The sequence below is a fragment of the Leptopilina boulardi genome, unplaced genomic scaffold (assembly GCF_019393585.1).
Source record: "Leptopilina boulardi isolate dan_hultmark-lab unplaced genomic scaffold, ZJU_Lbou_2.1 LbouV2_399, whole genome shotgun sequence".
NCBI lineage: Eukaryota > Metazoa > Arthropoda > Insecta > Hymenoptera > Figitidae > Leptopilina > Leptopilina boulardi.
Genome location: NW_026137972.1, coordinates 929,253 through 941,074, shown reverse-complemented (window position 1 = coordinate 941,074; position 11,822 = coordinate 929,253). Strand labels below are relative to the sequence as shown.

At 30.6% G+C, this 11,822-nt stretch overlaps 2 protein-coding genes across 2 annotated transcripts; both read left to right on the top strand.

The window, feature by feature from the left end:
* Nucleotides 1-3,785: 3,785 nt before the first annotated feature.
* LOC127288997 (odorant receptor 13a-like) lies at nt 3,786-6,699 on the top strand. Its single transcript, XM_051316728.1, has 6 exons — nt 3,786-4,447; nt 4,553-4,889; nt 4,967-5,206; nt 5,271-5,381; nt 5,507-5,662; nt 6,426-6,699. The coding sequence occupies exons 1-6, from the start codon at nt 4,206-4,208 to the stop codon at nt 6,474-6,476; spliced, it is 1,137 nt and encodes a 378-aa protein (XP_051172685.1). The 5' UTR covers nt 3,786-4,205; the 3' UTR covers nt 6,477-6,699.
* Nucleotides 6,700-8,918: 2,219 nt separating this feature from the next.
* Nucleotides 8,919-11,653, top strand: LOC127288998 (odorant receptor 47a-like). The gene is made up of 5 exons (XM_051316729.1): nt 8,919-9,219; nt 9,299-9,538; nt 10,895-11,002; nt 11,140-11,295; nt 11,425-11,653. The coding sequence occupies exons 1-5, from the start codon at nt 8,956-8,958 to the stop codon at nt 11,473-11,475; spliced, it is 819 nt and encodes a 272-aa protein (XP_051172686.1). The 5' UTR covers nt 8,919-8,955; the 3' UTR covers nt 11,476-11,653.
* The last annotated feature ends 169 nt before the right edge of the window (nt 11,654-11,822 follow it).

The window sequence follows — 11,822 nt, the reverse complement described above, 5'->3', positions numbered from 1 at the left end:
GCGGGGTTCTTTAAAATTTAAGAAAATAAAAAATTTTCAAGAAATGGAAAGAAAAATAGATAATTTTAGGAATTCCAATTAATAGAATTTAAAGATAATAATTTGAAAAAGAATAAAAAACGCGAGAAATTTATAAATTTTTAGAATAAAAGGAGAAATTGCGGCAAAGTTGAAGTTGAGTTAATTATGGCATTTTTTTCAGTCTTGCGCGTTTTGGCGTTGATGACGTCACTTCCTTTTATGAAAGAAAACTTGAGATAAAAGTTGTTTCATTTCTCCATCCAAGATTTTTTTTAAAATCTTCAATGACTGTTCTTATATTTTGTCCAAGGCCGGCTGAAAATTAAAATTTTAATACAAATATCAACAAAAAAAATTGCCCTTTATTTTGTAAAAAATAAAGTTTTTTTTTTTAATAAAAGAAACCAAAATATTTTTTGCAAGATGAAAAATTTTATTTATTTTTGTAAAAAGATTAACTGGACTGAAAAAATTATTTGATTGAAATAATCGGTTATTATTTAAAATTTATTTTTAAAAAAAGTGCCTCGCCTCGAAAATAACTTTTTGTTAGCTCCTTGTCTAAAGGAAATGTGTCTGATCATTCGCACCATGCGGCTTGAAAAAGTGTTTCCCTGACTGGATGAGGATCCCATGATGATTAATAATAATTGTCCAAGGTATGCTGCGCCATTCTCTACAAATAAATATCAAGTAAATAATTTTGTATTCTCTTTTTTGTTTTATTTATTTATTCTAATTAAAAATTTTATTTGGTTTGGCCATTTTTTATATTTTGTGGTAGACTTTGGCTTCTCGTCAACTACCGCACCCTGCTGTAGTGAAAATTTAGTGACTTTATTGTTAAAATTAAAATTTACTATAAAGTTACTAAATTTTCACTAGAGCAGGATGCGGTAGTTGACGAGAATTATGACAAATGACGAGTGGAGACAATGGCAATATTCCGTCCAATTCCGTCTAACCTAGATAAAGAGACAATCGGAGAAGAACGCGAGAAATGTTTAAAGCTTAAGTCCTGAGCAGAATATAAACGTAATCGTAATTGCAATGGTAAATGGAAGAATGGGTTAGAGAAGGATTGTCATATATTATTGTTCTTCTCTTACTAATTCTTCAGTTTGCGATTGCGATTACGATTGCGGTTACGTTTCTATTGTGTGCTTAGGCCTTTAGGAAGGAAGATAAGTGTCTTAAGAGGATTGAAGAGAAGATCGGAATGATAGGAAAGTCTTGCGAAGTCCAGAAGAATGTCAACATGACTATTAAGGATGGATTTAAGACTCTTTAGAATCTTGTTAGTGAGGCGAAGACAAAGCACGTCCTAGTTGATAATGGAGATAGCAACCTTGGTGGAACTACAGGCTCTGGGAGTCCAGAAAGGACTCTCCGCCGTGGCGAAAAAGAAGCAAGAGAAGACACCTCTTGTCAAAAGACTGCGCAGGTGACGGTAGCACCAAATCCCAAGCATACCAGTAAGAAGAAAGCGACGAGTGGATCAACTTTGTAGATTCTGCAATGGTCATCAGAGTCGCAACAGGAACAACGTATGCTAACGAACTGAGCAAACTTCGGAGGAACAAAATCCGGACGTCAGCCACACGCAGGTCGCCGGTGCAAGACCTACAAGAAAGAAAGATTTGCTGATCAAAATCGGAGGAGATTCCAATAAGGAGGCATTTACTGCTGAGGTCAACAAAGCGGTTGGAAGCATGGGAAGGTGTAGACTGTAGATCGTCAAGTTACACTGGATCCGCGACCTGGATTGCCTTACCTAGGAAGAAGAGATCCACCAGGCCTTGACGAAAGTGCTCCAGAAGCCAGGAAGGTGACGGTTCTAGGACCCAATCGATGAAGAATGAAGCTCGCGATTCTAGTCACCGACTCAGAGAAGGTGGGCAGGCTGAAAAAATTGGGACGCATAAGGATTGGCTTTACGTGTTGCGCAATATGGCGTGCAGCCATATAAGAAGAATTTGTAAGGCAATTGCCTTACAATGGTATGTCCATTAATGGACATACCGACTGCGTGCTTCAAGTGCGGTGAAGTCGATCATAAGTATGCAAACTGCAGAAGTAGCTCAAGTTGCTTCTTATGTAGAGAAAATTATGTCGATAAAGCGAACATCAGCCATGTCACAGGCAGCGGAGGATGCGGAGTCTTCAGGATGTTTCTTGAGGAGACCAAGAAAACTCTCGCAACAACGAAGAATAAATAGACCAGAAGGATCGGCAACGGCACGAATTGCGAGATCCCAGCCCTACTGAAAATCCCTGTACAAGATCTTGTACAATTTCCTGTACAGGATCAGCAACTGAACTTGTACAAGATCTTGTACAATTTCCTGTACAGGATCAGCAACTGAACTTGTACAAGTTCTGACCAGTTCCTGTACAGGAAAATGCATACGAATTTGGAACAAGTTCATGTGTGAGATCTTGTACAAGATCTGGTGCAAGATCTTGTACAAGAAAGATGCTTGTACAAGAAAATGTTCATGTACAATTTCATGTATAAGTACTTGTACATGAACACGTCCATGTTCTTGCACAAGTTAATTCATGTTTTTCTTTACTAAAAATTAAAAACTTCAAAGGCTGCGCAATAGTTTACTTTAACCTTTACAGCTGCGCAATAGTTTTTAGCATGCATGAGTTACGAATCTTAGTGGTTAAATATTATCAAAATCTCAAATTTTATTAAAAAAAAAAATTTTACAACTATACATGTGCAAGAACATGAACGTGTTCATGTACAAGTACTTATACATGAAATTATACAAGATCATGTACATTTTCTTGTACAAGTATCTTTCTTGTACAAGATCTTGCACCAGATCTTGTACAAGATCTCACACATGAACTTGTTCCAAATTCGTATGCATTTTCCTGTACAGGAACTGGTCAGAACTTGTACAAGTTCAGTTGCTGATCCTGTACAGGAAATTGTACAAGATCTTGTACAGGGATTTTCAGTAGGGAGGGACTTTCATCTGCGAAGTTTAAAGCTTGACGCCAGTTCTGTAGTATAGGAGGATTAGTCCAGTCAAACGATGTGGTTTTTAGAGGATTGACCAGAAGAGGTAGCTTTTAATCCAAGAAAATTCTAAAGCTTCAAGCTTTGCTATCAGAATTGCGTGGTCAACTTTGTCAAAATCAGTAAAAGTTGCATCGACTTGAATAACCCTTTTCAAGGTTTAATAATACAAAATTAAAAAACAAGACTAGGTTGGTCAATACTGATCTGCGTCTCATAAAATCAATTATCAAAAGCTCCACTTACTCATAAATCAAATCAAAAACAAAACTTTCGAAGACTTTGAGAATTGCACTAAGTAAAGTTATGGAACGGTAATTTACCACATTTTTCTTGACATCATTATAAACTGATTCAATAATCCTTCTCCTCTACTCAAATGGAAAAACTCGACGATAAAGATGGATTAAATAAGATATGTAACGGATTAGCAAAGACAGAACTGCATGTGACTTTAGAAGAGCAGAAGGAATGTGATTAATAATGCAACTGTTAGTATAATTAAAATCGGACACAGAAATACCTGTAGACTAAAAATAATAATTTTTCAACAAAAAATGTCGTTTAATAATCATTGAAAAATTACTTGGAGAATCTTATTTTAATCAAAAATACTACCCACTTCGAAAGGGTATAATATATTGTGAAATAAATATTTTCAAGTTTAATTTGATTTGATATGGTTAACATATAATAAAAACATATATAAAAACACCAAGTTTCCGGTACAAACAGTGTTAGATATAGTTCTGTAGGTACTAAAATATGTACATAATGTATATCATGTTTCCAAAGTGGAAGGTGAAGAAATTTGCATCGATCACAAAGTTATAAGAGTGTTTGTTGTGAATGTTTTCAGGTAATAAGAGTACTTTTCTTGTTTTTCAATGAATTCATAATGCACCAAACTTTACAGATTCTTCGTCTTCGAATCGTCAATAACTTATTCTTAAATTGATTTTATTACTGTTCCGCAAGTAGCAATAATTAATGATAACAGATAATGGTTCCCTGGAAAATGAGATATACCTAAACAGAATATAATCATTCATTTCTCTTTTATTATATTTTTTTTATCCATCTCAAGATATACGTATAGTATATCTGATAATTTTTCGAGCTCTATATATAGTACAACTGTACAGTTATGAATATTCCAATTTTTCATTGGAGTTTAGAGTTCAGTCTTAATTTTCTCGGTTTGTTACCAAATAAACCAAATTTATTCAATCAACTTCTCTTGTGTTCATCGTTAGTTGTAATTTCTCCTTTTCAATTAAAAGATATTTTATTTTATGACAATAGAGCAAAGATGTTGGATGGAGTTCGCGATATGGCCGTAATTATATTTCTTGTCGTTAAATTTTTAATTATGCTTTCGAATAAAAGGTATATCTACAATATTTAGACTTTTTTAAATCATCTAAAACAAATTATATTGTAAAAGGAAATCACTTTTCTGCAATATAAAGTTGTATATCTGATTTCTTTTAGTAGTTTACATTTTCTTCTCAAGGAACTGGAGGAGGATTGGAAAAATATTAAAAATTCGAAAAATGAAAAAATAATGATGGAATATGTAAATTATGCTCATAAATTTTGCATTAGCGATTGGTCACTTTATGCAATTACAACTTGCACATATATCGGCGAGTTTTTTATAATTTATTTCACTAATACATCGGACCAAAAAATATTGTTTATACCCGCAACATATCCTTTTGATATCAATCCCTTACCAATTTTTATAGCTGTAACAATTTTGCAATCTGTTCTATTTGGATGTTGGGTGTGTGCTAATGCTTTGTCTGAAACTTTACTTGCCACATTGGTAAACTTTTTTTTACTACATTGTTAATGAATGCAATTAATAACAATGTGAAATTATTTAAAATTAATATTGTTTAGGTATTTCATCTTGTTGGTAGGATTGAAATTTTACGAAATGAAATCGGAAACATGTCTTTTTCTCCAAATACAGTAAACAGCAAACGATATTTAATAGATTTTATTAAAAAAATTGTATACCAACACAGAAAACTTATAATTATAAGTCAAAAAATTGAAGCCATCTACAGTTATATTTGCTTAATTCAATTTTTCACAAGTACTATCACGTTATGTCTTGCTGGATATTTATTCATTACTGTATGTATCTATAAACAAAACAGAACACTGCGCAATACAATAATTACCAATTATTCAATTTCAGTCTGTGGATGATTTGGATTTATTTTTAATTTTAAAATACATCTGTTTTATACTTCTAATGTTACTTCAGTCATTTGCTATCTGTTTCTGTGGCGAAATTTTGCTAACGAAGGTTTGTAATTCTTATTAAAATTTTGGGAGAAATTGTGTCAGTAATCATTTTTTTATAAGGGTTTTAAAATCTTGCTAATAAATCTTATAACTTTTATTAATTACAATAAAAAAATTATTGTGTAGAGTTTAAGTATTCCTCAAAGTATAATTAATTGTTCGTGGTATGAGACATCACCGGAAAACATTAAGCTCTTATTAATGATTATCGTGAGAACCCAGAAGCCAATGTCCTTAACAATTGGAAAATTTACTGCTTTGTCTATTAAAGGTTTTACAAAAGTAAGATTTTAGAAATTTTCAAATAATTAAGTAGATTGTAGAGTATATTTTAATAGAATGTATAGTATATTATGCAACAAAACTGTATTACCACTTATCTCTATATATAACTGGATGGGGTTCCGGTGTGCTTCAGATTGAAACACTGGTCGCCATATTTTTCATTCCCTGTTGTATACTCCTGTCATTGTGTGATCACGTTAGTGAGATTCGATACTTAGTATTGATTGCATAGTAGGTTGGTTTCCATTGTCCCCACTCGCTATTTGTCATAATTCTCGTCAACTACCACACCCTGCTCTAGTAAAAATTTAATGACTTTATTGGTAAAATTAAAAGTTACTATAAAGTCACTAAATTTTCACTAGAGCAAGGTGCGGTAGTTGACGATAATTATGACAAATGACGAGTGGGGACAATGGAAACCAACCGTAGGTGAAAAAGGTGTTTCTTTTCACAAGTCAGTATTAATTATTATTAATAATATTATTATTATTAAAGTTTCTAATTTTTAGGTTATATTTTGTATTTTTTTACATTTTACACAGTAATATTTGAATTCTCCCGCTACTTATGAAAAAACGGGAATGAACAATATGGCGTTTCCGGTCTTCCAATAAAAGTACGGTAAGAAACACAATCGCCCGTCCAATTATATATATATTTTACTGCTTTAACCTGTTCTAGTGCGCAAATAAGTTGATATACAAAACAAAAATTTATTATTATAAAAATTTTGAAAATAATAATTTTGATATTACAGATTTTACAAACATCTGTCTCATATTTGTCTGTATTACGAACAGCATATTAATACCTTAACTACAACATGGCAGTGGAAGTAAACTTCTTATCCCTTTTTTTTAGTAATCGGTAATAGGATAAAATAGATGTTATGTATATTTATACAAAAATACTCAATTCCTTATTTTGTAAGTATTCAATTATTATACGTATATTGTACCTTACATAAAAACAAATTGTCAGGAGTAATCATTATGAATCAGTTTATTTTACCATTTCCGCTTGTTTTGATATTTAAGCTCGTCCTCATATGCGACGCACATGACTCGCACGTTCTGATGGTCGTATGCAAATGTGTAAAATGAGAACACTTTTATATAATACACTATTAATTCAATAATAATTTAATCATTATTCATTCATTATTTCAATAATAATATAATTAAACTAAATTTAAGAAATAAATATTATTAAGAGTGTATTATGGAAAATTTTTAATAAATTATTTACTTTACTTTATAGTCTTGAATATGACGAATATAATAACGGAAACCGTGTTATGGACTATTTAAGAGCTCTGGCTGATATAATATTGTCATTAGCTAATGAGTATTTTTAATGGTATAGGTACAAATTGTCCAAACCAAAAGGTCCAAAACTATGAAGATCCAAAAAGACAAAAGTCCAAACAAAAAAAAAAAGAATAATTACATTCAGTTGTCATTACTTTGGTATGAAGTTGTTTCAGGAATAACCTACATTTCATAAAATTGTTAGTTTTCTCCTTTGTAAACGTCAAATATTCAAAATTTTTAGTTAATATTTATATAAAATGGTTAGTGCGAGTCAAGATCATAAATAAATCATAAATGCAGCACAAACTAATATTGGCAATGATGTCCATTTATGCTTATTTCACCTGTGCCAAAGTGTTTATCGTAGAATTCAATCTGAGGGGTTACAGGAAATGTACAATAATAAAAATGATCCAAGTATTCGAGAAGCAACACGAAGCATGTGCGCTCTAGCATTCGTACCACCGGAAGATGTGCCTGCTGTTTTTGATTTGTTTTTAGATGATGTGCCAGAGGAGTTTGTACGAGTAGCAGAATACTTCGAGGTTAAAAATTAAATCTGAAATTAATAAAATATTTAAATTTAATATACTATTAAAATATACTATTCCACACATGATTTTCCTTAGATTACGTATATTTGTGGAAAAGCTGCGAGAGGAAGAAGAAAAGCAGTGTCAGTTCGATATGCTCCTATTCTGTGGAATCAGCATCAAGCTGTCATTCAAAGAATTGTGGCACAATATCAACAATATTTCGACGACAATCGAGAACTAGAATATATAAAAGCACTTGGGCATCATTTACATTTATAAACAATTTACACCTTTATCAAACATGCATTTCAATAATATTATATATTTTGGGTAATTTGTACTTTTGGTACTATTGGGCTTTTGGATCTTTAAAGTTTTGGACCTTTTGGTTTGGATCTTTTGTACCCCAATCTTTTTAATAAATGTTTTTTTATTTCGGAAATTTAAATTCAAAAATCTGTCTTTCGGAAAAAATACACTGAAACGATAACAAAATTCATTAAATAATTTATTTAAAAAAAAAAAAACTATTACCTACTGTGTGCATTGTAAAATGAAAATATATTCAAATATCATTTGTTTTGAAACAACTAACAAGCATTTGAAAATATTCACTAAGTTTAGGGTGCATAAATTGTTAGATGTAAAGAAGCATTATAGTTCTCTGCAGATACTACAATATGTGCATAATCTATAATGTTACGAAAGTAAAAGGTGAAGAAATTTCCATCGATCACAAAATTATACGAGTGTTTGTTGTGAATTTTGTCAGATAATAAGGGGACGTTGTCTTGTTTTCCTATGAATTCATAATGCACCAAACTACAGATTCTTCGTCTCTTGAATCGTCAATAACTTATTCCTAAATTGAGTTTATTACTGTTCCGCAAGTAGCAATAATGAATGACAATACATAATGGTTTCCTGGATTGTAGTGGATCTAAACAAGAAATCATTATTCATTTTACCTTTCTTAGATTTTTGTATCCATTCAACATTGAATATTTTTTTCTCATCACTGGTCTATATATTTACCAATTATGAAAATTCCAATTTTTCATTGGAGTTTAGAGTTTAGTCTTACTTTTCTTGGCTTGTGGCCAAATAAACCAAATTTGTATCCTCAACTTTTGTTGTGTTCCTCATTTATTGTAATTTCCCCTTTCCAACTAAAAGATGCTCTGTCTTATGAAAATAAAGCACAAATGTTGGATGGAGTTCGCGATATGTTTGTAATTATATTTCTGGTCGTTAAATTTTTAATTATTCTTTTCAATAAAAGGTAAATTTTTGCAAATCTTTTTAAAAACTTAAAATGCAAATTAGAAAATTTTACTATTAGTGAATGGAATCATTTTTTTATAGCAATCTGCATTTTCTTATTAAGGAACTAGAGGAAGATTGGAAAAATATAAAAGATTCTCAAGACGAGAAAATAATGATGAAATATGTAAAGTATGCTCATAAATTTTGCATTAGCGAATTGTCAGTTTATGCAATTACTTCTTGTACATATTTTGGCGAATTTTTATTAATTTACTTTACAAATTCATCGGGCAAAAGAATATTGTTAATACCAGCAACATATCCTTTTGATATCAATCCTTTACCACTTTTTATAGTTGCATCAATTTTTCAATCTGTTCTATTTGGATGTTGGACTTGTGCTAATGCTTTGTCTGAAACTTTACTTGCAACATTGGTAAACTTTTTTTTTTTACTGTATTCTTAGTTATATTTAAGAATAAAAATGATGACAATTCATAATTATTTTTTTTTAGATATTTCATCTTGTGGGTAGGATTGAAATTTTACGGAATGAAATCGGAAACATTTCTTTTCCTCCAAAGACAGTAAACAGCAAACGTTATTTAATAGATTTTATTAAAAAAATTGTAAACCAACACAGGAAACTTATAATTATAAGTCAAAAAATTGAAGCCATCTACAGTTATATTTGCTTAATTCAATTTTTCACAAGTACTATCACGTTATGTCTTGCCGGATATTTAATCATTACTGTATGTATACATATGAGACATTCCATGCGAAATCGATCACCTCGTTTCTAGAACCATTTTTAAGAAAAAATTATGTTATTACGATAAACAATAGGTAAAAAAATAACCTTTGGAACTTCGTAATCATATTTTGAAAATTTTTAATGGCGGATCCAAGATGATGGAAATTTTTTTAAATCTGAATTCGCAAAAACTTGTCAGGGGATTTTAGGATCGCTGCGATTACAAATCTGACCTTAGATTTGAAACATTAAAATCGTGGAATTAATATATCAAGTAGTAGTAAAGAATAGCCAAATTCAATTACAAAGAATTATTTGATTAAATTCATCTTTCACATATTAACAATTATTGAAAATACAATATTGAATTTATTTAATAAATGACAAATTACTTATTCATTCATTAAATATTACCACTTAGTTTTCATTAGCTATAAGTAAAATTGAGGGTTAGATTAAGGGAATATTATTCTAAATTCCCAGTGGGAAATTGCCAAGACTAAATTTTGGACCAGTTATTTTAGCCAATATTGGACCAAGTCTGGGAGTGTAGAGAACAATGCCAATAATCCTAATACTTTGTTTTAACCCCTATGAAATCCGTAATTAATTCGGCCTTTGCAATTAGTAAATCTAGAACCCAGTGGGAAAAGCACGATTGGCTGAATATTGGTCCAATATTGAAATTCGAGCCTTGGCATTGGTCTCTACACTCCCAGACTCCCAGATTGGTAAAAGTGATCCCAATATTGGACCAATATTCAGACAATCGTGCTTTTCCTACTGGGTTCTAGATTTACTAATTGCAAAGGCCGAATTAATTACGGATTTCATAGGGGTTAAAACAAAGTATTAGGATTATTGCATATTTCAACTTAGGTGCCAACTTCCGTAATAGGGTATCCCAGATTAGGCTCATTCTTAAATTAGATTAGAATTTGCTTCTCATTAATAATTACACTGCGTTACAAAAAAAAAATAATTGAAAAACTTTTTATCATACAATTCTTACATAAAAATTCTGGATTCATTTTGAATTGTTTTTTGATCTAACTAAAATCAAATTGTTGCCGGCTAATTGTGGATTTATTTCATATCAATTTTGGAATATTCCGGACTGATCTTGGATTTATCTTTTCATCCAGACTGATTGCTAACTAATACGAATCAATTTCGGATTGTTTTCGTACAATTTCTGTACTAATTCAAACTGATTGGATTGGATCTGTTTGTATTTAATCTGAAATCAGTCTGAAATTTTAACCAGGGAGGCTCGATCTGTCTTTTATGAATAATTTGCAATGGATAACAAAATTATGTAACAGTATTAACATATATGATATTTAAATTTCAGGTGGATGAATTGGATTTAGTTTTAATACTAAAGTACATTTCTTTTATACTTCTTATGTTACTTCAGTCTTTTGCTATCTGTTGTTGTGGAGAAATTTTATTAACTAAGGTTTGTAATACAAATAATTCTCTAGTAATGTCAAGTTTTTGTATTTTTTTTTAAAGTAATACCACTCACGTAAATTTTACTGAAAGTCATAATATAATTCTAATAACTTTTATTAGTAATGAAAATAAATTGTCTAGAGCTCAAGTATTCCTCAAAGTATAAGCGATTGTTCGTGGTATGAGACATCGCCAGAAAACATTAAGCTCTTACTAATGATTATTATGAGAACACAAAAGCCAATGATGCTGACGGTTGGAAAATTTACTGAATTGTCTCTTAGAGGTTTTACAAAAGTAAGATTTTAAAAGTTGTTTATTAAATAATTATAATCATTTAAAAGCAAATCAGATAGTAAAAATTTAACAAATAGAAATGCAAATTTTTAAATTATTTATACACAGTCTAAATTTGGGAAATTACAGATTTTGCAGACATCTGTTTCATATTTGTCTGTACTGCGAACAGCATATTAATGATGCAGAAACATGTGTCCGTACTTTGTCAGCCTTTCAAGAAACTAGAGTATTTTTCTATAGAAATGTTTTAGGATAATATTTAACTTGATATTCACCCGAGTTTGAGTTTGGTGTATAAAAAACTAATTTGAGTAATAAGGTTAAAATATGATAAACAAATAAGTTTGTCGCCAATCTTGTTCCTAGGTTATTTTACAGAAACATCAACTGCGTGAAGTAATTAAACGTGTCTATAAGAGTATGTAACAGTTGTCGAAAAGAAAAATGTTTTGGTTTCAAGAGGTGATATCATATGTGTTTAAAATTAAATCCATTTAAATCTTAAAAATAAATTATACCTCTAT

Coding starts and splice junctions, on each gene's coding strand:
- LOC127288997 (XM_051316728.1), top strand. CDS start 4,206: ATGAATATTCCAATTTTTCATTGGAGTTTAGAGTTCAGTCTTAATTTT. Junction 5,382..5,506: donor GCGAAATTTTGCTAACGAAG/GTTTGTAATTCT, acceptor ATTATTGTGTAG/AGTTTAAGTATTCCTCAAAG. Junction 5,663..6,425: donor CTATTAAAGGTTTTACAAAA/GTAAGATTTTAG, acceptor TTGATATTACAG/ATTTTACAAACATCTGTCTC.
- LOC127288998 (XM_051316729.1), top strand. CDS start 8,956: ATGATGAAATATGTAAAGTATGCTCATAAATTTTGCATTAGCGAATTG. Junction 9,539..10,894: donor CCGGATATTTAATCATTACT/GTATGTATACAT, acceptor TTTAAATTTCAG/GTGGATGAATTGGATTTAGT. Junction 11,003..11,139: donor GAGAAATTTTATTAACTAAG/GTTTGTAATACA, acceptor TAAATTGTCTAG/AGCTCAAGTATTCCTCAAAG.